General features: G+C 54.8%; 2 protein-coding genes across 13 annotated transcripts in view; one reads left to right on the plus strand and one right to left on the minus strand.

Annotated features, from left to right (window-relative positions):
• Positions 1–24,460, plus strand: part of SLC52A2 (solute carrier family 52 member 2) — a 304,222-nt gene that overhangs the window by 170,692 nt on the left and 109,070 nt on the right. The gene's annotated exons all lie outside the window — the stretch shown is intronic.
• Positions 1–24,460, minus strand: part of MROH1 (maestro heat like repeat family member 1) — a 54,953-nt gene that overhangs the window by 9,514 nt on the left and 20,979 nt on the right. For 5 of the 12 annotated variants that reach the window (XM_083621809.1, XM_083621816.1, XM_083621815.1 and 2 more), the window contains exons 10-34: positions 23,979–24,057; positions 20,609–20,722; positions 19,484–19,557; positions 18,001–18,120; positions 17,487–17,606; positions 16,772–16,916; positions 16,296–16,336; positions 13,308–13,455; positions 12,815–12,867; positions 11,192–11,299; positions 10,806–10,925; positions 10,509–10,631; positions 9,626–9,772; positions 9,482–9,508; positions 8,115–8,237; positions 7,545–7,624; positions 7,084–7,216; positions 6,523–6,618; positions 6,087–6,191; positions 4,487–4,622; positions 3,542–3,654; positions 3,144–3,296; positions 2,267–2,421; positions 1,210–1,375; positions 162–358 (exon numbers count right to left, since the gene is read on the minus strand). In XM_083621809.1, the coding sequence (XP_083477935.1) occupies positions 162–358; positions 1,210–1,375; positions 2,267–2,421; positions 3,144–3,296; positions 3,542–3,654; positions 4,487–4,622; positions 6,087–6,191; positions 6,523–6,618; positions 7,084–7,216; positions 7,545–7,624; positions 8,115–8,237; positions 9,482–9,508; positions 9,626–9,772; positions 10,509–10,631; positions 10,806–10,925; positions 11,192–11,299; positions 12,815–12,867; positions 13,308–13,455; positions 16,296–16,336; positions 16,772–16,916; positions 17,487–17,606; positions 18,001–18,120; positions 19,484–19,557; positions 20,609–20,722; positions 23,979–24,057 (2,876 nt within the window). The remainder of the gene's footprint in view (positions 1–161; positions 359–1,209; positions 1,376–2,266; positions 2,422–3,143; positions 3,297–3,541; positions 3,655–4,486; positions 4,623–6,086; positions 6,192–6,522; positions 6,619–7,083; positions 7,217–7,544; positions 7,625–8,114; positions 8,238–9,481; positions 9,509–9,625; positions 9,773–10,508; positions 10,632–10,805; positions 10,926–11,191; positions 11,300–12,814; positions 12,868–13,307; positions 13,456–16,295; positions 16,337–16,771; positions 16,917–17,486; positions 17,607–18,000; positions 18,121–19,483; positions 19,558–20,608; positions 20,723–23,978; positions 24,058–24,460) is intronic. The other 7 variants (XM_083621818.1, XM_083621820.1, XM_083621819.1 and 4 more) reach the window with 3 other exon arrangements.

Raw genomic sequence — 24,460 nt, forward strand, 5'->3', positions numbered from 1 at the left:
CCTAATACGTTATGGGCCGTGGCGCATTACCCAACCATCAGATTACGTGCGGAGACCTCGCTGCTGCTGCCGCCGTGTTGGTGAAAAAAACAAACCCCCAACAAAATCAGTTCCACATGGCAGGTAGAGGGAGGCAGCTGAGGGGGCTGGCCCAACGGTACCTGCAGGGGTCCAGCGGCCGGAGAGGCTGCCCGCGGCCGGCGCTCTTCCTCTCCTTGGACTGCATGTTCTTGGGGAGATGGACGCCCACCGTGCAGCTTACACGGAGCAGGAGGGAGACGAAGAGCTCTGCGTAGAGGCCCACGATGGCCGGGCCACACTCCGGGACAGACATGATCTCATGCAGAGCGCAGGTGGCCTGGAGGGGGGAGAGGGGAGGTCAGGAGGGGGCACCAAGAGCCGGGAGAGGCACCCTGGGGCGCTCAAGCAGGCTGCCCCCAAGGCAGAGGGCTCAAACGTCCCTGGGAGGATGGAGGCGCCCCTGGGGCTTTCTGGGGGGCAGGAGGTAACCCCTTTCCACAGCTTGAGCCCCACAAGGAAACCCCGGGAGCCTTTGCTGCCGGCCAGTGTGGAGAGATGGGCCTGCTCTGCTCCTGGGGGCCCCCCAAGTGTGGGCTGCTGGGAGGCAGGTGGGGCTGAAGAGCAACGCGCAGGTCTGAAGGCTGAAGCAGAACTTCGCGGGGTCAAGCAACCACAGCAGACACACCCCAATTTGTGTGTGTGTTTGTGTGTCGCATCTCGCTGCCGTGGCCACTTGAAAGCGGAGAGGCTGGGCTGCTCCTGAACAATGGCCCTGGGGTGGGCCGGGGGGGGGGGGTTGCAGAGTCCGGGGTCGGCTTTCAAGCATGACGGATCCGCTGGCATCTGCATCTGGTTCGGCGGAGGAGGAGGAAATTTTCACAGCTGCTTTCCTGCTCACAGAGCTGCCAAGCGGCGGCGTTTATTTTCTTGGGGGGATAAAACGCAAAGCGATCTCCCTGGAGGACGAACACCTGAGAGGGCCTTTATGAGCCGGCAGATTAGCACTAATAGGCATTATATGGCAAGGCCTCTTTTCCAGGGACCAGGCCTGGCACAGACACCCGAGGGGAGGAAATGAGGGCAGCGGAGGGGGCGCGGCAGCAGCCCAGGTGTGGGGGGCGGGGGGGGAGGAAGAGGCAGCAGCAGGAGGAGGAGGAGGGCTTCTTAGCAAGCAGGCCGGACACTCACCGCCAGGGGGAAGAAAGTGGCCACGCGCTCGGAGCCGCTGCCCCGCAAGAAGGACTTGTTCTCTTTGTAGGGGACGTCCCGGTTCACTTTCTCCAGCAGCAGCTCCAAGACCTGGGTGGCGAGGGGGGGCTCCGAGGCCAGGGCCCGCCACATCAGGCAGCTGCAGCTGAAATGGGGAAGGGGAAGGAGGAGAAGGCCAGCGTCAGAGGCTCCCCAGACCAAGGAGTGCCTCCACCTCCATCGTTCAGCCCGGACACTGAGGCCCATCTCCGAGGGCCTTCTGGTGGTTCCCTCCCTGCGAGAAGTGGATCTACAGGGAACCAGGCAGAGGGCCTTCTCAGTGGTGGCACCCGCCCTGTGGAACACCCTTCCATCATATGTCAAAGAGAAGAACAACTACCTGAGATTTAGAAGGCATCTGAAGGCAGCCCTGTTCAGGGAAGTTTTTAATGTGTGACATTTTATTGTATTTTCAATCTTTGTTGGAAGCCGCCCAGAGTGGCTGGGGAGACCCAGCCAGAGGGGTGGGGTACAAATAATAAATTATTATTATTATTATTATTATTATTATTAGAAGGCTGCGGGAGGAACAGCTTGCTCTGGGAGACGGGGAGCCATGTGCTTTCGGGCATCGGCCAGATACAGGGGCTCTCCCAGCCCAGGATGCTCAGTCACAGGGTCTTCTGGCTCCAGCTCCTGACCCAGCAGAGCTCCCTCCCCCGCTTGGCCTCGTAGTCCCCGGGGCTGAACTCAAGAGGGGCTCCCAAGAGCCACAGCCAGACCCTTGGCAGGAGAGACCCTCTGGGCTGCAGGAAGCAGAAGTGCAAAGGGTCAAGAGAGAAAGAGACCCCTTGGGCAGCATCAGGGCTTCCTCCTGGCCTGGCTGACCTCGGCCGGAGCCTTCCTGAGGGTTGTGCGCCACCTCCTTACCCTGGGGGGGGAGAAGGGAGACGGGGAGAAAAGCCCCCCCCCCCTGCAGCAAGGCCACCAGGAGCAGCTGCAGCGGCAAAGGCTTTGGCCAAAGGGCTCCAGCAGACGCAGGTGCAGAGCCGCCTACCTGTCCAAGGGCAGAGGGTTGCCCAGGAGGCTGGAGACCACGGCGGCCTTGTGCTGCGTGGCCAGGATGTGGACCGTCTGCTGGGCCGCCTTCCGGACAGCCTCCTCCTCCACCTCCTGCAGCTTGGAGTGCACCATCGCCAGGATCTCCGGCACCTGCGGGGGCACAGGGGGCTCAGAGGAGGCTGCTGCGACAGGAACCCCTCAGGCAGATCTGGAGGAAGGAGGGACCCCTCAGCTCCATCCTCCCTCCACCTGTGGGTCCCCAGAGTTGTTGGACTACAACTCCCATCGTCCCTAGATAGCAAGGCCAGAACTCAGGGACGATAGGAGTTGTAATCCAACATCATCTGGGGACCCACAGGTGGAGAACCACTGCCCTAGGGGGGAGCACGTAAGGGCTTCTGGAGTCCCCGTTGCCTCAATGCCGCTGCAGAGGCGCCCCCCCCCCAACTTGGCACTTGTTGCCAACTCCTCTACAAGAATGCAGGAATCACATCACAACTGAAACACCTGCGACAGGGGAAACCCGTTAGGGATGATTTAGTAGCAACCTCTGCATTGCAGGGGGCTGGACTTAGAGCTGTCAACGTTTCCCTTTTTTTACGGGGAATTCCCTTATTCCGAATAGGATTCCTTGCAAGAAAAGGGAAAAGTTGACAGCTATGGTTGGACTAGACAACCCTGGGTGGGGGGGTCTCTTCCAATTCTACAATTCTTTCATTAAGAAGGGGCAGCACAGAGAAGCCCGCTGAGCCTCTGCCCCAAAGACCCAGGATCCCAATCCAGGGAGAGCCCCCCCCCAGCCTTCCTCCTAGCACCCATGGACATTCAAAAGCCCAAGGTGGGAGGGAGGGGAGCCCCCCCCCCCGCCTCACCTTCTCCAGCAGGACAGCCCCGCGCTCCTTCAGGAGGGAGTTGACCACCACGGTGGCTGCGCGGGAACAGTTCTTGTCCGGATCCGCCAAGCCCTCCAGCATGGAGAGGAGGAGGCTGAGCAGCTGGTCGGGGGGGAGGCGCTTGGCTATTACCTGTTGGGCCAAGCAATAATAATAATAATTTATTATTTGTACCCCACCCATCCGGCTGGGCTTCCCCAGCCATTCTGGGCGGCTTCCAACAAAGATTAAAAATACATTAAAAGGAGGAGGAGGAGGACAGGAACTCACCAGGCACGGAACCGGCCCAGCTGCCCCAAGAGACCAAAGGGAAGCCCCCGACCCCCTCGGGCAACAAGCGCCCCCCCCCGCCCAGGCTGAGCATCTCAGGGTCCCACCTGGGCTATGTTGCAGCAGGCCTGGAAGAGGGTGTTGACGTTGGGGTCTCTCAGGCCGGTCTTCAGGGCTTTCAGCTTCTCCAGAGACTCGTCCTTGTGATCTCGAGCAAACCCTGTGCAGACGGAGAAGGGCAGCCAGGTCTTTGGGGGCATCGGGGGGGGGCTTTGCCCATCTGGGCCACACAGCTGCCCTTCCAGGACCATCTCCCCCCTCCCCTGCAAGCCCCCTTGGCAATCCCAGCAGCTCCTGCATGTGCAAGCAATATACCCCCCTCTGCTGTCCAGAGAAGGAACCAGCAGCCCAAATAACCGCTGCTCTTCATCTTTTTTTTTGGGGGGGGACTGGACTGAGTGCCAGCGAGTTCAAGGGAAAGGGCGAGATCAAGTTCTCCAGTTCCCACTCGTTTTGCTTTCCCCCCACCAGGAAAAAGAAGGCCGGTGGGAGCCAGGAGGTGGGAGCATGTCCTGGTTAAAATACTCTTTCGTTGAATTTGGGATTTTAATGAATTGCTTTCCGTAAAGCTTGACAATAGAAACACGTGAATGCGATGTCAAGTCCAGATACAGAGATGAGCAAATCACTTAAAAGGCTGGTTGACAAAGCAAAGTCCTCTTTGGGCCCCAGAAAGGCCCCTGTATGGGATGTCACAGGAGGGAGAGCGCAAGCAGCAGGGGGCCCCTGTTTCTGCATGGTATGCAAGGGGCCCTCCTGGGGAGATGGGATCTGCAGGGGCCCCTGAGATTGGGGTACGGAAGGGGTGGGAGATTGTTAGGGATCCTGGCGCCAAGATACACAAGGCTTCCTGCACCTCAGCCTTGGCAGAGCCAAGTATTGCAGAGGCCAGGCTGGCCCTACACAGGAGGAGAGGGAGGGACAGAGAGATCCCACCAGGAAGGTTCACGCTTCCCCCCCCGCAAGAAACAAGCGCTGGCCCTGGCTCTTACCCTCATAGTACAGCTGGATGTACAAAAGGCTGTGGACGCAGTCGACCGCGTGCTGGCGGGTGCCGGCCAGGGAGTCGGTGCAGCGGGGGGCGAAGAGCGCGATCAGCAGCCCCACGTTGTAGAAAGGGACCACCGTCTGGGCACAGGGAACACAAGGCACCAGGGAGGCCCATTGAGAGCACGGCGGCAAGGGGGCTGCCATGCCATGCCCCAGTTACAGTCCCCGCAAGGGGGCAACACTGGGCCACAACAACCCAAGCTGCTGTCGGTCAAACTCACGCAAGCCAGCAGGGCCAAGGGCTCACAGGAGCCCCCCAGGAGCAGGCAGGAGCCAGAGAGAGCCTCAAACCCTCTTGCAAGAGCTTGGCTCGCATCGGGAGCTCTTTTGGCACAGAAGGGGCCTGCCCTGCAGAATGCCCTCCCGTCAAATGATAATAATAAATAATAATAATACCTTTATTGTCATTGTACAACCTGTGTACAGTGAAATTAAATGAGCCTCCCTCCCCCTGCCAAACACTCAATCTCTTATTGAACAACACACCATCTCGCAAGTCAATTTCGCTATGTTCTTTTCCGTTCAACAGCCTAACAGCCCACGGATAGAAGCTATTTTTTAGCCTGTTGGTACGGCTGATTATACTTCTATATCTCCTGCCCAAGGGCAGAAGATTAAGGAGGTGCTGGCCGGGGTGTGAGTCATCCCTGAGAATTTCTCTCGCAAGGAGATAAACAGCTCTATGGCATTCAGAAGACACCTGAAGGCAGCCCTGGGCAGGGAAGCTTTTAACGTACGAGGTCTTCCTTTTTATATTCTGTTGGAAGCCGCCTAGAGTGGTTGGGGCAACCCAGTCCGATGGGTGAGTTACAATTACAATTGTTGAGTAAACTGAGCACTGTGAATGGCAGTTCTCTGCCACATGCACAGTCCAGTCAGGCACGATGTTTCGCACTCTCCACCAGGCACCACACAGGCCAAGCATGGAGCCGGGGAGACACGGCCAGTGTGCCACATTGGGAGGACTGCTGGCAGCACCAGCCGGGCACCAGGCCCCGCTCCCCATTAGCTCTGGGTCTGGTGTCAACACAAGGTGCCACAAACGCGGGATAAGATGCTCCAGACACACCTGTGGGCCTGAGCAGCCCAAATACCAGGCAATAGTAATAGTAATAATAATAATAATAATAATAATAATTTTACTATTTATACCCCGCCCATCTGCCTGGGCTTCCCCAGCCACTCTGGGCGGCTTCCAACACAATATTAAAATACAGTAATGTATCAAACATTAAAATCTTCCCTAAACAGGGCTGCCTCCAGATGTCGTCTACAAGTCTGGTAGTTGTTGTTCTCTTTGACATCTGGTGGGAGGGTGTTCCACAGGGCAGGCGCCACCACCAAGAAGGCCCTCTGCCTGGTTCCCTGTAACTTGGCTTCTCGCAGGGAGGGAACCGCCAGAAGGCCCTCGGCGCTGGACCTCAAAGTCCGGGCAGAACGATGGGGGTGGAGACGCTCCTTCAGGTCTACTGGACCAAGGCCGCAAATCAAAACAAAGGCAGCCCTGTGGCTGCGGGAGGGAGGGGGAGGCAGGCAACTCACGTTGACGTTCAGCTTCTCCCGATAGAACTCCAAGACTGCCGCGCTCACTTCCACGCCCCGCTCTCTCTCGTGCTCCTTGGCGGACTTGATCCAGGGGCTCAGGTGCTGCGGAGGGAGAAGGCGGAAATGGCAGCTCGGCCAGAGAGATCCCACAGAGGGTCCCCTTGCAAGAGCTCCCGGAAGGCGGCAGCAGAGACAGGGCAAAGGGAGGCCCTGGGAGGAAAGATCTCTCAGCCCTTTGCCCGGAAGGAGGGAAGAGAAGGAGGGAGCTGGTGTCTTGGAGCAAGAGGGTGGGGGAGAAGGGGGCAGACAGGATGCCTCCCCCTCTCTCCAGGGACTGCCACAGGTGGGCCGGGGCGGCTGCTCAATGCGCAGGGCCCGCCCACTGCAGGAGGGCTGTGGGAGCCCCCTGGGCCTCTCTCCTTGCTCCCCCTACCTCAAACATGGTCTGCAAGCCGTGGGGCGTCATGTGTCTGTGCAGGATGCTCTTCAGCAGGTCCTTGAGGGCACGAAGGGTGTCGCACCACAGAGGCTGAGCGTGGAAAAGGAAGGGAAGGTGAGGCCCAGGGGCCGCTTCCTGCCTCCCACCTGGGTGTGAAAGCTCCACACAGCTTCTCTCACCCCCATCCCACCCCAGAAGCCCAGTCCCACGTCCTGTGGAGCCCAGAGAGACTCCTGGGCAGGTCTCTGCCTCTGCCCGTCCCAGGCGCCAAAGGCCCGTCTGAGCACTCCCAAGTGGAGGGGACCCAGGGATGCAGCTCCCCCACTCAAAGCCACCTGGAACTCCCCCCAGGAGGGGGGCCGGTTGACAAACGCCAGAGGAGGAAGCATGTCGACCTGCGGCAAGGAGTTCCGCCAGTGCCACTGGACAAGGGCAGCCGGGTGCTTGCCAGAGCCCGTCCCTGCATGCCCAACAAAGCGGCCAGCTGTGGACGGAAGGGGCTGCTCAGGCAGGCAGGGAAGGGGGGGAGGCAGAGGGAGCTCCGTCTGGCCGTACCTCTTTCTGCTCCGCCTCCAGCCCCCCGTCCTTCTCCCTGGGGGCTTCCGGCAGGGGCAGGGGGAGGACGCTGCCCAGACACGTCTCCACCAGCTCAGCCTTCTCAGCCTCGCTCAGAGGCGGCTCCAGGACCCTGCAGAGCAAGTTAAGGGGGCCTGGGAAAATCTCCTGAGCAGGGGCACCCCTAGGGGCAGGAAAGGGAAGAGCTTCACCCAAAGCATCGTTCATGTGTGGCTCTCAGATCTGGTGGGCTTAGTTCATTTTATGGAGTGGCACTAGACAGGTTTGGAGGCCAAAGACACCAGCTGGGCACTGGACAGCTCTTGGCTTCCTGGCCAACCTCTCAGCAAACCCCTAAGTCTGAATCCCCCCCCAAAAAACCTCATCTGGGCACCCTGTGGCATCCCCGGCTGGTGTTCCTAGTTGTGCCTCAGATACAGGCTGGGGGGGAGAAAGGATACACCAGGAACATGCAGGCCGTCATCGCCTTCTGGCGGATGGGAGTTCGCAGGGAGTCCAGAGGCTCCGCCTTGATAAAATCCTGCGGAAGAGAAAGCGTGAGAAGAGGGAGGCTGGCCGCCACAGCCCCTTCCCCTCCCGGGATGACGCCCCCTCCCACACTGCAAGCCTCACGGGGGACGTGGAGGCAGATTAAAAGGGCAGACAAGGCAGAGGGGAGATCTCCACTGTCTTTCAAAGCTGAGCAAAGGAGGAAGAGGGGTAGCCAAGGGGTAGCCCAGCAGGTGTGCATCTACGACCCCTCTGCAGATGGAGCAGGCGGCCCAGAGAAACTGGGTCCCAGGCAGGGAGGGGAATGCACTCTGCACGGGCTCAGAGCACGCTGCAGCATGTCACGTTCTGCAAGTGCTGGCCCTACGGACCATCCCCGGGGCCGAATCGCTCTCCTGCCACGGGCATGCTCAGGGCTTGGGAGATGAGGCTAAACTGAGAGCCAAACGGGAGGAGCAGGTGAGGAGGACACAGGCCAAAAGCGGCTGCGAGTCCCAGCCATGGCAACATCCTCTCCTCACCATCATCTGCGAAACCAGCTCCGCCTTGCGGGAGAAGGTGAAGTCGCCCGACTGGGTGCTGTTGCAGATGGCCTGGCAGATGAGGCAGATGCTCCGGATGAGACACAGCTTCAGCATCAGGTCCTGAGGGCAAAGATACAGGGTGGCACCGAGGGCACCAGAGCCAGCCTCACAGGCCCTCTCTCGCTCGGAGGCGGAGGGTCGACTGCCACCCACCCGCCCAGGGGGGCTTTTGCAGGCCCAGAGGGGCAGGCATGGTCAGGAGAGGAAGGCCAAGTGCAGGAGGAATGTGGAAGGGGCTGAGCACCCGCCTCCCCCTGAAACGTGGCCAGAAGAGGGGGTGCTCCATCCCAAAGCCTTTCTCTGCATGGCAGAGGAAAGCAAAGACGCACCCCAGGAAAGAAAACTCCAGGGGACCCGGGGTCAAAGGGAGCCGTGGCCAAACCTCCAGCTGCTCGGAAGCAAGTCTGGTTCTGCTGCCCTGGGCTCTTCTGCTCAGGAGTGCCCTCGGCCCCCCTGGGGCCCCCCATCCCACCCCCTGCAGGGCCCTCGCGGCCGGGGGCCTCAAGGTCAAACCCCCCCCCAGTGAGGGGAGGAGGACGTAGCGCCAACTGGGCTTCCAGGCCAGCATCTCAGAACACCCAGCGTGACCCCACCAGAGAGATTAGTGCAAAGGACAGACCAGGAGAAAAATGTTAGTGTGAAGACTCCTTGCAATGGGCGTACACACCCCAACACACACCCCTTTCCAGGGGCACTGGGGGCCTCAGCCTCACCTCGGGGTGAGGGCAGAGTTAGAAAGTGGGCAGCCCTTTATGATGCCCTTTACATGGAGAGCTGCCTTATACCGCTCTATCCAGCTCAGTATTGCCTACACTGGTCGGCAGCCGCGGCTCCGCAGGGGTTCAAGCAAGCGTCTCTCCCAACCTTACTGGGAGATTCCAGGGGGGACTGAACCCTCTCCTTTCAAGGCAGATGCTCTCCTCACTGAGCTACACAGCCCTTCCCCTTTCTGTGGACCAGCTGCCCAAAGCCCTGCAAGGGGGCAGCAGTAGCCGGCAAGAGCTTGCCCTAAGCAGACTGGGCCTGCGCTTCCAAGATCAGCTGGCAAACCAGGGGTGGGATTCAGGGACCCTCTTCTGTGCGGCAGGAAATTGCCATCAGTTTCCTTATCCTGCCCTTGACAGGACAGATAGGCACCAGCCACAGGTGCTGAGTTGTGCCAGTTGAACCAATGGGAGCCACGGGGCAGGGAGCCTTGCCCCCCAGCCTTGCCCCCCAACCTTCCTCCTAAGAGCTGACTAGAGAAGAGAGAGAGGCAGACCGAGAGGACAGAGCAAGTGCAAGCCAAGGGCCTGACACTGTACCTTGGTTTCTACTTTTATTCCCAGAACCTGGACAAAATAAAGGAGACACGCATTAACCCTCCAGGAGGCCAGGACTGAGAGGCCACTGAAGCTGCCCTCCTCCCGCCCCCCTGGTCACTCCTGACCCCAACACCCCAGGCTCACCTTGGTGTTGAAGTAGAGGAAGATGTTGCGCAGGATGTCGGCATCGATCCGCGCCAGAACCAGCTCCTTGGGGGCGTGCTTGGCCACAAAGCCGTAGCACAGAATGAGGGTGCTCTTCACCTTCTCCACCTCGTTGTCACTGCGATCCTGGAGGAGGGGGAGGGGGGAGAGTTACGGGTCGAGTCGGCTGTGGATCACTGATGGAAAGATTTCAAGCAGCAATTTATTACGCTTCTATTTTATGATTGATGCTAATCTTGTCCAATTTATTTACATACATACCATATTTTTCGCTCCATAAGACACTTTTTTCCTCCTAAAAAGTAAGGGGAAATGTCTGTGCATCTTAGGGAGTGAATGCACTGGGCGGCAGAGGGATCCCTCAGCTACCGCTGCAGTCACGAGCTGAGGGATGCCTCCACAGCCGGAGCCATGGCTCCCCATCCGTCGCTTGCTGTGAAGCCAGGAGAGCAAGAGCCACTGCGCAGCTATCGTTCTTGCTCTGCTGGCTTCACAGCGAAGCGGGATGAGGGACGGACAGGAACAAGAAAAGCGAGAGCCGCTTACGTGCTCTGCGCAGAATATTTTTTTTCTTGCTTTCCCCCCTCTAAAAACTAGGTGCGTCTTATGGAGCAAAAAATAGGTTATTTACATACATGTTCTCTCCAGATATTTAGTTGTTATAAGTTAATTATGCTTAGCATACATAAGCATACATAGAATAGATCCATCTGGGTGTTGTACAAACACACAGGTCCTTTAAAAAAGATAAACAGGACAGGGCATGAATCTCCAGTTAAAGTAACAGAACCAAACACCTCAGAGAATAACTTTTCGCCTGCTGTCCACATGAGGAAAAAGTGTGTCTTGGTGATACTCATACCTTGAAGATACTGAACAGCCCTGCAGATTTTTTGAAGACGTCCGACTTCACGAACTCCTCCAGCTTGGCAAGGGTCTCATCCAGGTGACTGATGGCACACAGCCCCAGGCAGGAGGCAAGGCCCTGGAGGGAAGGGAGCAGACCCAGGCGTCAGGGGACAGAAGCAGGTCCAGCTGGAAGGCAAAGGAGACCAGGCAGGGGCCCCCCTTCCTCGCACAGAGAGCTGCGCAGAGGCCTCCTTCTGCCCACCCTTTGGGGCAGGTGGGGCTGTTTGGGCAGCCATTCCAGCCTCCTCACCTCTCGCTCAGCCTCCTCCTGATATCTGGCCGTTTCCAGGAGCTCCTGGAGTTGCTTCCGCACCAGATCCTTATTTGGGCAAGCGGCCAAGGCCGTCCCGATGCATTTGTAGAGGAAGTTCTGGTGCACAAGGAAAAAAAGGGGAATGAGGGCCGGAATATGAGCTCAGCTGTAACGACTGCCCACCGGGAACTGTCCAGAATTTGCCCCCCAGGACACAGCAGACCCCCAAGGAGAGAGGGGGAGCTGGGCAGTCCCTGGCCTAAAGAGAGCGGCAACCCCACAGCCCCCTGGCAGGAATCACTCAGCCCAGGTCAAGAGCCAGGAGGTTTGATCCTGGCCCTGCTCTCTCCTCGCCCCCTCCCCATACAGCCCAGGCCACAGACCTTCTCCAGAGGAGACCCGTTGTAACTGCTTAGCTGTCTGCCCATTTCCAGGATCAGCTGACTGGTCCAAGGTGTGTCCGAAATGGCCTCCAGGGTCTGTCGAAGGAACTGCGGGCAGAGGCATTGGCATTGAGGGAGAGCCCAAGGGCACTGTCAAGGATTTTGATAAAGTCCCCAGCAGAGAAGAATGGCAGATCAAATGGGTGGATTATGCCGAAATGGCAAAAATCACCAAGAGAATCAGAAATCAGGAAGACCAAAATTTTAATAAGGAATTTTATAATTTATCTTAAAAACCATTGTAAACAGTTAAAATCGTCAGTAGGCTTGGAATGACACTTGTAGTTTAATGGTGAATTTTGGACATAATGAAGGAGTAAAAGATTTGGATTATCATAAAAGATGCAGAAGGAAATGACTAACAGTAGGACCCACAAAGGGGAGGAGGGAAGAAGTCCAGGAGATCCTTTAGAATTGTTTTAAAAAAATAAATGTATTTATTCAGTTTTCAAATTAAAATTTTACAATCACAAACATACAACATAAAAACAAGATTCCAAGGAATATCCCGGACTTCCCTCCTCCTCCTCTTTGTGGGTCCTGCTATTGATCATTTCCCCCTCCATCTTCTATAATAGTCCAAATGGTCTTTAGAGCCTTGTTTCTATGTTGCATGTTGGATATGTGACTGTAAATTTTTAATCTGAAAAACCAAATAAATAAATTCATTTAAAATAAATAAATAAATCAAGTATTTTGACTCCAGTTGCTGGAAACGGCAGGAGGGGAGAGAGCTGCTCTTGCGTCCGAATCCTGCTTGCGAGTTTCCCTTTGGGGCCCCTGCTTGGCCCCTGCGAGAACAAGAGGCTGGACCAGATGGGCCCCCTTGGGCCTGATCCAGCTGTTCAGAAGCTCCCTTGCCCTCCCCTCAGGCTCTGCAGCAACCAGAAGCACCACAGAGCCCTGAAGGAAAGCCAAGTGCACCGAGAGAAGCTGCGCATGAATCCCAGGGCTGCAGCCTCAGAAGCACAGGTGGGTCTCACCTGAGCCCCTAGACTGGGGGGGGGGGAGGGAGGCACCCAGAAACAGATGAGGAAACATCTGATTGTGTTGCTCAAGTGCGCAAGGAGCAGCAAGGTGGGCATGTCGCTCTCCAGGAAGACAAGGACCCCGTCACTGTCACGGAGCCAAGGTTAAGAGGCTGGAATTGGGGGAGTGTGGCATCTGGACAGTGGCATCAGCAAACTTCCCGGTGGGCCATCAAGAGTGATGCTCAACTCTGTCTGTTTTTATCTGTTTACAATTTATCTGTAAATATTCAATATTCAGTAAACAGATAAAAACATTAGCAGGATTACTGCAATAACCTGCAAGTTTTATAACGGTATATATTTAAGGAAGATAATTAAATGAGCAAGTTAAATGAATTTGGATCTGCAGAAGATATTAAAAAATAAATTTAAGGAACAGCAGAAAGAGGGGGAAGGGAGTCAAATTCTGGAATATTAAATGGATTGTAAAACTAACGAAATGTATAAATTTGAAAAGTGCATATACTGAAAGGATTGATGCTCCGCTCTGAGGGGCCCCTCACTCCGAGGAGGAAGGAGGAGACTCGCTCACCTTGAGCAGCTGGTCTTCCCATTCCTTCTGGGACAGAGAAGCCTTCGTATTTGCTGGAAGACAGAGGAGAGGGGATTTGCACAAGGATTCCTGCTCCGCATCACGATACCCAAGGACCCACCAAGCTCAGTTCTCTGTCCCCTCCTGGCTGGGACTGGCTTCTCTTCACATCCAAGGGGGAGTCTTCCTCCACAACCCCCCCCCCAAAGCTATGCAGTTCGGGCTCCTGACACGGAAATGACAGACCCAACACCTGCCATATTTGAACAACTGGCGCACCCCCAATAGAGCGGCTGTTTCTGCTTCTACTGCCACAGATTCCCTGGAAGGATCCTGTGGACACAGTAGCCTCAGGGGGCTGCTCTGTATTCGGGGCCAGGCTCGTAGCTCCCATTCTGTGTGGAGGTGCCCCCCCCGGTCAAAAAGGGGGCGGCAGAAGAGTCAAGGGCTGGGGTCCCTTCCCGAGAGAGGTGCTCTGCAGCTGCCTCCACACCTTTACCTTCCAGGTGTTCCACCAACGCGGGGATCTGCTTGCCCCACAGCGGCCCCAGAGCCTTGTGGACGCTGAGGTGGAGCACGTTCAGGAGGCGAAGGACGGCGGCAGCACGGCCCTCCCCCACGTAAGGCTGGGAAGACACGACCTGGGAGGGAGAAGAGCAAGGGGGGGTTGCATATGGAGACCTGGCAGGCCAAAGGCCTGTAAAGATGGATTTAAAGGAAAAGACAAATCTGATCAGAGTGGAAGCAGGAGTCTTTGGGACATTTGGACTTAAAAGAAGTAAAAAACAAGATTTGGATTACAATTTTAAATATGGAGGCCTGGCAGGAAGAAGTATGAACTTTATGGGGACAGAGCTTCTCCGAGATTTGGCGTTTAACATAAAGGACTATCAAAAAAACCGGCAGAGAGGAAAGGAGAGAGACTTAAGGGCCTCGGATGTGAGATCACCAGGCTGATACCAGATGGATTGATGGACATTGGTTGGAGATTGAAACCGGGAAAAGCGGGGAGTGGGGTTTTGGGTATCCAAAGGCGGTACAAATCTTTCTTGTAAATAATTTGTTTTGTTATTCTAGATTAAAATGGGGAAATCGTGAAATGGAATTGGGGTTGACTTTAGAAAAAAGTATTAAGAATAAGATTTGATGTATTAAGATTGAGATTTATGTTAAAATTGGTTAAACAAAAAGGATTTAAATATAATAAGGTAAAATTTGGGGATAGGAACTTGTTGAATTAAAAATTGAATTGGAATACAAGAAGGGGAGATGTGGGGAAGTCAAGGAAAAATGTTATTGAAAGGTATATGTTTGTTTTTGGCTTTTTTTCTTTTTTTGTGTCTGTTTTGTTTTTCTTTAAATTTTTTGAAAACTTCAATAAATATTTTATTAAAAAAAAAAAAAGAGCAAGGGGGGGTTGCAAGGCGGCCTTCCTGGAGCCACACGCCAGAGCCACAGGCAGAAAGCCCTTCCCAGTTGGGGAGGAGGGAGCTTCCAAGCACAGCCTTTGGCTGAGAGCAGCACCCGGGCTCTGCTGGGATTCGCAGGATGGTGAGTAAGTCTGCAGGCTTCAACAGGCTGATGCAATACTCTGTGAAGTGCTGGGTCAGAGTTTACTCAGCAGGAATGTGACTGGCTATCACCTGTTTTAAAAGGAAAGCCTGTTCAACAGTAACTGTGGTGGTTGTGGTGGTGCTGTGGTGGAGAGTATTCATTTGCCTTAAGGAGCAGGTACTCTGTATGGACTGTTTTTGTAAATACTTGTATATAGCTCACATTAAAAAGACTGCACTGAAAAGAAACCTGGGACTCTGAGCGTTTCTGCTGAAAGCGCCGCGAGGAATTCGCGACAGGCTCTCCCTGGGGCAAGAGGGGGATGGTCAGCGGGAGACAGCAAAGGACCACCTCTCAGGAATGCTTCAGCTGTGATTCCAGCATGGCAGGAGTTTGGACTAGACCTAGGAGTCTAAATCAGGGGTCGGCAACCTAAGGCCCATGGGCCACAAGCAGCCCACAGGGGTCGTTCAACCGGTGCATGAGCTGCCCCCAAACCAAGCCGCCCGCTCAGCGAGTCCCCATGCGCTGTGCTAAACTGGCCCGACGCAGCATGGGGACTCGCTTCTGCGGCATCACAAATTGCATCTGCGCAGATGCAAACGCCGAAAATCACTGCCGTGCGTGCACTTGCGCGCACACATACACACACACACTCACAATCTGGCCCACAAAGGAATCTCTGCTGGAGTGAACTGGCCCAGGCAAGGTAAACTGTGGGAGTGCAAATATCCAGAGTGTGGGGATCAGGTGGGATTGCTATGAGGAATTATGAAATATGGAGCAAGCCATTGTGTCCGCCATGAAAGCATTGCATTGACTGGGTTTGATTCATTGACAATCATTTCTGATCGAATCCCACAGGCCTCTCCACCTCTGCCATTTGCTTTCTCTACACCTGACAGGCATGTATAAGCATTCCAAAACACAGGCCAGTTGCTTCATCTGGCATCCTCAGTACGTAAAGATAGTAGGTTACTTTGATGTAGTTTAATCTTTAGATAGATCTTAAGGGCCAGGAAGTGAGTTCACAAGATGGCGGCAAATACTGCCATCCTGTTTATTCCTGTCTATGACCTCCGGGGTTTTGCTGAATGCATTCCTCCTTTTATTCCTATTTTATTTACTCTGGACTACTATGCATGCTCAAGTAGGAAATAGTTTCTGTGTAATTAACAGAATTTCTTCTGATCTGACTTTGTCCCACATGGGGTTTTTGAAATGCTCAGAGGAAATCTGATTGGTTCTTACAAACACTGTGTAAAAAGTTCTTTTGTGCATAAAACGACCTGGGCCGAGGGGTGGAGAGGAATTATTATACGCACTCTTCCCAGAGTCTTGCTGGTCAAGCCTTGTGTATATTTTATTAATCAGAGTCCAATCTTTCCTTGCTTTGGGAACGCTACAGTAAACCTTGCCGACCCCTGGTCTAAATCCTGTTTTCACTAGAGATCCGGGCAACTGCAACAGCAGAGGACCCGGCCTGTGGAACGAACAGCTTCTGGATTGAGGATGGCACAACGTAATAATTTATGGGTGTCCCTATGGGTGTCTGGCTGGCCACTGAGAGAGCAGGACGGTGAGAGGGATGGGCGTCCCTGGGCCTGATCCCGCAGGGATGCTCTTGGGCTTGCTGCAGGAAGCTGGGAGCCACCAACCTTTCCTAGGCCAATGAGCCCCCATGCAGCTCAGGAGCCCCAGTGAGGCAGGTTCTGCTCTAGGAGGGGAAACTGCCTGCAGAGAAGACTTGCGCCACATGCCTAAGTGGAGGGCGGTTGGGCCCAGGGAGAGAGCGCCTGGACTGGGGGGGGGGGGAAGAGGCGTTCTCCAGGGCATGGGGGCATCTTTGCTGGGGTTGCCAACGCACCACCCGGTGTGGCTCCACAGGCGTTCTCACCCGTGGATCAGACTGGCTCCTCACACTTACCAGAAGCCTTGCCAGGAGAGCATGAGGGGTCGGGAGCGTTGCTGCAAATAAAGAGGGAAATAAACGGTAAGGCAAGACCGCCTGCCCAGGCACTGTGGGGCAGCAACAGCATCTGCATTTGGAGCACAACAGCCCTGCAAGGGGCAGAAGAGCCTCAAGCAAAACCCTAAGGTCTCCGCCAGGCTCCTTGCAGGGAAGAGTTTGGGTCCCGGGGCCTGGCCTGCACAGAAGCTTCAGAAATCAGAGCCGGTCTGTGCAGGACTCAAGCTGCAGCCCCCGCCCCCATTAGGCCCTCTGCAGCCCCACCCTCAGAAAGGTAGTTTGCAGAAGAACAGCATTTACAACAGCTGCCCAAATCAGGCGGCATCTGCCTTCCGCTTGCACAAGCTGACTTCATGAAAGCGGAGATTTCAGCAAAGAGCCAGCGCCCCCGGCAAGGGCGCACCCAGCCGGCCTCAGAGCAGCGGGATACGAACCCCCAGCTTCGTAGAGGAGCTGGAAGTCAGGCTCATCCTTCTCTTGCCTCTGCGCAGCCAGGAAGATGAGGCTCTTGCAGAGCGGGGTCAGGGCGTTGCTCAAGTGGATGGGGATCACAAACTCCAGGAGGTACGGCCAGAGGACCTGCAAGGGGAAAGGGAGAAGCAGGCCTTTGCGAGGCAGAACAGCAGGTGCTCCCTGGAGCAGGCAGGCAAAGCCAGGTGATGCAGGAGGCTCCCCACCTCCCCAGCGCAGCCACTGCAGACTGATGAGCACATGCCTCAAAATCTGGCCCTAGCCAGAGCATTCCCAGCAAGGCAGAAGCCGCTGGTGCAGCGTCCAGGGGCCCGGAGCAAGACCCACACGCAGCTCAGCGCCTGCCGCTCTTCCCAGGCTCCAAACGCTTTGGAAGTTCTCTGCGCTCCCTTTGGTGCAGCCCACCAGGAGCCAAGGGGAGGCCTGCAAATCCCTGGGACACTTTCCAGGTCAGGCAACGGACTGTACCACACACACTGCAGGGAGCACAGGTTGGTCATAGCTGCCCCGTGTGAGAGCCCAGGATGGGACGGCCATTCTGCAGCTGGTTTTAAAGAGGCCTCTGCGTGATTAGCCTTTGCTAGATGTTTGACACCACTTGGTGGAGCCCGGCAGGTGGAGCCTTGATCTGCAACCCGGGAAGCAGCCACGTCGAGCCCTTTCCTTAGGGAGACTCACGTCGGCCATCCTGTCGACCGTGGTGCTGATGAGGAAAAGCGTGTTCACGCTGATGTCCCGGACGTGGCCGTCTGTCAAGTCCTCCGTTTCCAGGGAATGTCTCCGCGGGAGCTGGGGGGGCTGGGCAGAATCAAAGTTACATAGGTAGGGAGCCCAAGCCCAACACCCAAAAAACCCCACTTCACTTCTCACAAGGCCTTTGCAAAGTGAAGCCACCGTGGGCACGAGAATGGCAGGTGGGTCCCACAAACCCTCGCTGAGACCCTCGACACCCCATCAACCCACGTGGGGAGATTGGGGACCCACCCTGAGGACTGTGTGGGCCTGGAATTCCCAGGGCCAGGTCAAGGGAACTGAACCAGAAAAACCGGCCATTGCCTTGGACACAGAGGAGATGCATATAAATGGCTCCCAAGGGTCAGCCCCCTGCTTGTTCCACAGATCTTGAGTTGGGGAGAGGCCTGGCCTTGAGGCTGCCTGCCTGGGCCCTGCTGCTCCTCTGCAAGAGCCTCACCTGGTCCGCGGGGAGGGCACACTGCCGGACGAGGAACTCGATCAGGGCTTCTCCGCCTGGCTGCTCCAGGTACCCGTGGTGGGCCATGGCGCTGATCAGTTGCACAACGGCCCGCTTCACCTGCGGAAAAGCACCCGGAGAGTTGTCAGCTAGGTGGGCTGCCCTTGGGACCCTCCCCCCTCCTCCTGCCCCCCCCCCAAGACTTCAAGGGAGGGGACTGCACAGGACTGCCCTGCACACAGGTCTCCAGAGGAGAGTGTAGTGATCAGATGGGATTACTATGAAGAATTATGAAATATGCATCAAGCCATTGTGTCGGCAATGAAAGCATTGCGTTGACTGGGTTTGATTCATTGATAATAATTTCTGATCAAATCCCACAGGCCTCTCCATCTATGCCATTTTTCCTCTACTGCCCATTTCTCTATGTCTGACAAGCATGTATAAGCATTCTGAAACACAGGCCAGTTGCTTCACTGGGCATCCTCAGTACATAAAGGTTACTTTGATGTAGTTTGTTAATCTTTAGATAGATCTTAACGGCCAGGAATACTACCCACCCTTCCTCTCATGTCTACTGCTTGTTTATGACCTCCGGAGTTTCCTAAAAGCATTCCTCCTTGCTCCCTATTTTATTTACTCTGGACTACTATGCATGCTCAAATTAGCTCTTTGTAATTTTAACTTTTAACTTTGTCCCCAGGTGGATTTTTTTTTAAATGCTCAGAGGAAATCTGATTGGTTCTAACGAACACCGTGTAAAAAGTTCTTTTGTGAATAAAACGACCTGGGCCAGAGGGTGGAGAGGAATTATTATTATACGCACTCCTCCCAGAGTCTTGCTGGTCAGGCCTCTGTGTGTATTTTATTAATCAGAGTCCAATCCTTCCTTGCTTTGGGAATGCTACAGAGAGCGGGGCTCTTGCTGCCCTGGGAGTGCTCCCCCAACACCATGGAAAGGCCTTCCAAAACATCAGGTTGCACAATTCCAGCCTCCCTGGCCTGACTTTAACTGCAACCTTTCAGGGCAGCTGCCCTGAGTGGGATGGTGAATTTCCTACATGAAATACAGAGCTAGGCAGCAGCTCCAGGCCCACTGCCCAGAAAGGGGAGCCACGTTCAGCCCTGGTATGGATGAGGGGCTTGGCCTGGCCATGTCCTCTGCAAGATCCAGACTGTCGCCAAGGGCAGCAGCTGCACTGGGCTGGGCAAACTCCTGCCCCACAGGGAGCCTTAGGCAGGAGGAGCAACTCCCCCCCCCCATCTCTAAGTGGAAACCACAAGCTGGGCACAGGGGACGCCACTGTCCCCTCTGGCCCTCCGGCATAAAGGACAACCCAGAGGGACCTTGCAGAGCAGAGAGGGCTTGAGGGAGGCATACAAATGCTTGCAAGAAGCTTCTGGTGTGCACTGAGCCCGGCCGGAAGTTAGCAGAGCAGGCCTGGAGGGGAGGAGAGCTGCCTCTTTCTGTCCCTCCACTCACCTTATTGCTGTTGTCCTGCAAGGGCAGCTTCATGGAAGAAAGGATGAAGGGCTTCTTAATCTCCATCTGAGAGGCTGGGAGGAAGGACAAGCAGAAAGGGCCATTTAGCCGGCCAAAGCTCCATGCAGGTGCAAGGCAGCCCTGCACCACCGCCACCCCAGCCCCACATCCAGCCCTCCATGCTCCTTCGACCAGGGAGCACAGCGTGGGACCCCCAACTGCCTCCCAACCCGGAGCTCTGAAGACTGCCACCCATGGAGGAAAGGAGCGTGGCCGAGGCCACGGAGGCTATTTGGGCAGTGCTGGCCAGCAGCCAGGCAATGCAGCGCTTCTCATGCGGAGACACCCAGCTGCTTCTCTGTCCCGGCATCAGAGCAGGCTGTCCTAGCAAGAGCCCAGGAGCCTGGCTGAACCGAGGAGAGGGATAATCTGCTTCTGCTGCAGATGCACCCACAACACCCTCCCTTTGCAGTCCTGGCTTGCTCATTCTGAATTGGCACCGCCTGCTGTGCAGCCCCCAAGCCTGCCTCTGGTGGGACCTCACACCTTTCTCTTTCCAAAAGGGACCAGGAAAGACTGCTGCAGAGTTGCACTTCCTGGCCCAGACCTTTTCAGACAAGCCAACAGAACGACCCCAAAGAGTCACAGCAAGGAGGACAAACAGGGTCTAGACCTGGGGTTCCCCACAGGGGGGCAATTTGATGCTTAAGGGGGGCAGTTCGAGAATGAGTTATTAACAGTGAATGCCCTTTTAGGCTTCCTCCCAGTGAACAGGAGCTCACTTTTTGAAGAAGAAGAATTATATGTCACGGGGAAAGGGGGGGGGTCAGGATTTTAGAGATGCTTAGGTGGGGCATGGCCCAAAAAAGGTTGGGACTCAAAGAAGGCGAGAGGCAGCCAACTCAAAGCTCACCCACCCTTGCCCAAACCGGACGCAGGATGAGCCACACAGCAACCATGGGGACCCAAGTGCAGCAGGGGGGCTGGTGCCAAGTCCCTGGCCTGGGAGCTTGGAGGCCCCCAAGGACTGGGCGGGGGGCGCTCAGCTTGCAAGGGCCCCTGAGGAAGTGCTGCTGCTCCTCTGGGGAGCCTGGGAGAGGCAGCCCCCCCCCCTCCGCCACTCACAGGCACTGTTGATGATCTGGCGCAGAATGGCGAGGCTTCCCACTCGCGTCCGCTCGTTGCCCGACTCCAGCTTTGGAAGCAGAAATCCCAGCAAGCGGTCCGGGAAGGAAGAGGCTGCAAGAGGGAGAAGTCGAGACCAGGATCATCACCGTCGTGCGAGGAAGATGAGTGTCCTCAGTCCTGGACTGGTGACCCTTTCTTAAGCTGGGCTCCAGGCTGGATAAACTATGAGGAAGGGGGGGGCTTGCGTCTTCTTGCAGAGTTATTTCCCCCATTTAATTGTTTCTTGTTTAAATGCATCTCTTTGTGCTGAAGGGGGGCGTTTATATTGGCCTATTAACAGCGGTAAAATAAGCTGTAGTCCTATCTTAAAGGAGCAGGTGGTTGATGAGGCCAGAAGATGTCTTTAATGATTTTATAGCAGGTCATTTGCTAAGCCGTGTTTCCTTTGGGCGAGTGTCCCATATTGCAAACTCTTTTGGGGTATAGTTTTGATTTCGAGTTTAAACTGTAAAATGTGAAATATAAAGTGTTTCTAATCTGTTGTAAAATCAGGCAATTGCATTTCATCCAGCAGCTTTGCTGCTACTGAAGTCAAATGAGCATAATGGTCACAAATCCAATACATTCAGGATTCGCATAGTCCATAAGAAATCCAGTTGCAGCAGACTTAACTTAAACTTACAATAACTTGATGTCAAATCCCGCAGGGCCCTGGTCTCTTGTGACAGAGTGTTCCACCAAGTCAGGGCCAGTGCTAAAAAGGCCCTGGCCCTAGTTGAGACCAATATAAACTCCTTGAGGCTTGGGACCTCCAAAGTCTTGTTGTTTATGGACCTTAAGGTCCTCCGTGGGGCATACCAGGAGGGGTGGTCCCATAGGTATGAGGGTCCTAGGCCACATAGGGCTCTAAAGGTCAAAACCAGCACCTTAAACCTGACCCTGGACTCCACCAGGAGCCAGTGCAGCTGGTAAAGCATACTGTGTTCACTCAGCCACTGCCAGCGGTGGCCGGACAACCAGGTCAGCCTTCCAGGCAGACACACAAAGGGCTCCAACCCAGGATCTGGACTCACAGGGCAGCCTCCCCAGACCTCCTCAGCCTTAGACCAGGCCAATCCCTGCACCAGTCCGGGAACCAGGGGGGTCCTGTGCAGCAACAAAGGAGCCAAAATGGACATGTGTCACAAAACCATTTGATGACCAGGTCAGGCAGCAGGAGAGAAGGACTTAAGGATTTGTTGGCTGAATGTTATAAGCTGCCGTTCAAGCCAAAATGAAAAAAGATTCCAAGGCAGTGTATAAAGAAATGCAAAGTTACAACTATGTTGCAACATATACAATACAACTAAGAGCAATAAAAGCATTCTACCAACTAAAGATACCATAATTCAAAAAGCCTGGGCAAATGAGGTCTTAAGTTGACACTGAAAAGTTTGCGGTGTCAGTGCCAGAGGCTCTCGCTTGCGAGGGCGTTGCACTCACTCAAGGAGCCACCACAGAAAAGGCCCTGCCCCGCTGCACTGAGAAATGTGCTCCATCACCTTCAACATGTTGTGGCTCTTTTCTGAACCTTTTCCAGCTGGGAACTTGAAGACCCCTCAGCTCAAAACACTGAAGCAGAAATCCCCCAGCGCCCCCTTCTGAAAGTAGAGGAGCCAGAGTTTTGCTCCAGAGCTGATCCCACAAAACACCACGACCAAAAGCCAACGCGAGAGCCAAGAGAATCCACATGGGCCCCCTCCTCCCCTGTCGGGACACGGGTTATCCATCAAAGCGGCTCCTGGGCCAAACCCTGGCTCAAAAGCTTAACTGCAACTTGACCCCGTTCCATCCCACAGTGCCTGGAGACAGGCTGCCCCCAGACACTTCAAGCACCTCGTCCCAAAAGGGGGGTATTGGAAAATGGGAGGTGGTTGTTCTAATCTTTTGGGTCCAGTCAGGATTTTTTTTTTAGACAAAATGGTCTCACGACCGCCTCCTTCAACCGTACTGATGTGCTGGGACTGCAGCAAGGCCCTCTGTGCTTCATAAAGAGATAGCAGCAGGGCTGTAAGGAAATACAGGCTTGCCCAAAGATTACTCAAGAGATGTGGGGAGGTGGAGAGAGAAAGAGGAAGAGCTCTTGCACAACGGAAGTGCGAACTGGAGGGCGAAAAGAAAAGAAGTCGCACTTCGACAGTGGACAAACGTGGCCAGAAGTCCGTGTGCCTGCCAGAAACGGCTCCTTGAAGAGTGACGGCTAGAGAGCCCTGCGATTTATGGCGCTGCAGGAACCCCAAAGTGGGAAGGGGGCAAAACACAGCAGGGCCAGAGGCGGCACAGCAGCAGGGCAGCCAACCTTTGCAACCCTGAGTGCCAAAAAGGAAGTTCTGAATTTCATTCTAAGTCACACGCACATGGGCTCCTATTGCTCAACATGCCACCCCCCACACCCAGAACTTTAAACTCTGCACTGTCACCAGGAACTGCGGCACCTGCAGCGGGCAATGCCCTCCTGATCAAGGACTCGTGACGCAGGACATCCTGTTGGCTATTTGCAGATTAGTAGCGCTGCAGAGAGCTTGCTGGGGAGACCATGCAATACAAGGAACTCCAAAAGAACTTTAACAAGGTTTTAATAACAGAAACAAAATCTCCTTTTACACTAAAGATAACAACAAACATGACCCAGCCCATCCCCCAGGGTGATGAGAGAGCTAGGTGCTGCCCCTTATATACTACACTCAATTGCTGACACAGCTTGATTAACACAACTCAGCAGCACCTGCTATGTTTCACAGCTGTAAGACTGGGTCTCGTTATTTGCCCTGGCCCTTAAAGACATACACAACTTGTGAAACAATAACGAACCTTTACATTTTAAAGTGACCATTCAACACATCCAACCCTACATTTTTGCCCCGGAGGACAGACTTATCAGGTGCACTACACAGCAGGTGCCCATAAGCCACAAGCCCCCAAGCAGGCAGAGGCTATGCAAGCTCTGCACTTTGGAGAACGGGAAGGAAAAAGCTCCTCCGTAACCGGAAGGGCAGAGGTCTGCTCCTCTCCAAGATTAGCAAAATTAAAAGCGGGACTTTGACTTGCAATGGATGGAGTGCTTGCAAAAAGCAACACAAGGTCCTGATGTCCCACCCTCAGCGCCCTGAAAGCCCTGCCCACCCCCCTCTCCCTCCAAACATTTCACCACACTCTGCCCAGGTCAGCTTCGCAGCCTTGAGGACTAGTAAGCTGGTTGCTTCTTTAAAAAAAAAAAGATTACCAGGAAACTCAGCTCCACAATCAGCAGCAGCCACAACCAACTCACAGTGGTTATCCAGCGAAAGAGAGAGAGAGAGAGAGAGGAGATATATCCCTGGGCTCTTACCAAGCACCGTGAAGCAGCGAAGGACCTCATTGTGATTCTTCAGTTGGACTGGCGTGGAGGAGTCCAGAGGGGAGCAGATCTGCTCGAGGAAGGAGGAGAAAAGGCCAGTGAGGCAGGAACTACATTTATTGTAGGGGTGCAGATATCCAGAGTGTGGGGTTCTCTATGTCTGACAGGCATGTATCAGCATTCTGAAACACAGGCCAGTTGCTTCACCAGGCACCCTGGGTCATAAAGATGATAGCTTTGATGTAGTTTAATCTTTAGATAGATCTTAAGGGCCAGGAAGGAGATGGCAAATACTGCCATCCTGCCTCTCCTGTTTATGACCTCAGGGTTTCCTAAAAGCATTGCTTCCTATTTTATTTACTCTGGACTACTATGCATGCTCAGAATAGTCTTTGTAGTTAAAAGAATTGCTTCTGATCTGACTTTGTTCCACGTGGGGATTTTGAAATGCTCAGAGGAAATCTGATTGGTTC

The sequence above is a fragment of the Podarcis filfolensis genome (genome assembly GCF_964270895.1).
Source record: "Podarcis filfolensis genome assembly, chromosome: 7".
In the NCBI taxonomy this organism is placed as follows: Eukaryota; Metazoa; Chordata; class Lepidosauria; order Squamata; family Lacertidae; genus Podarcis; species Podarcis filfolensis.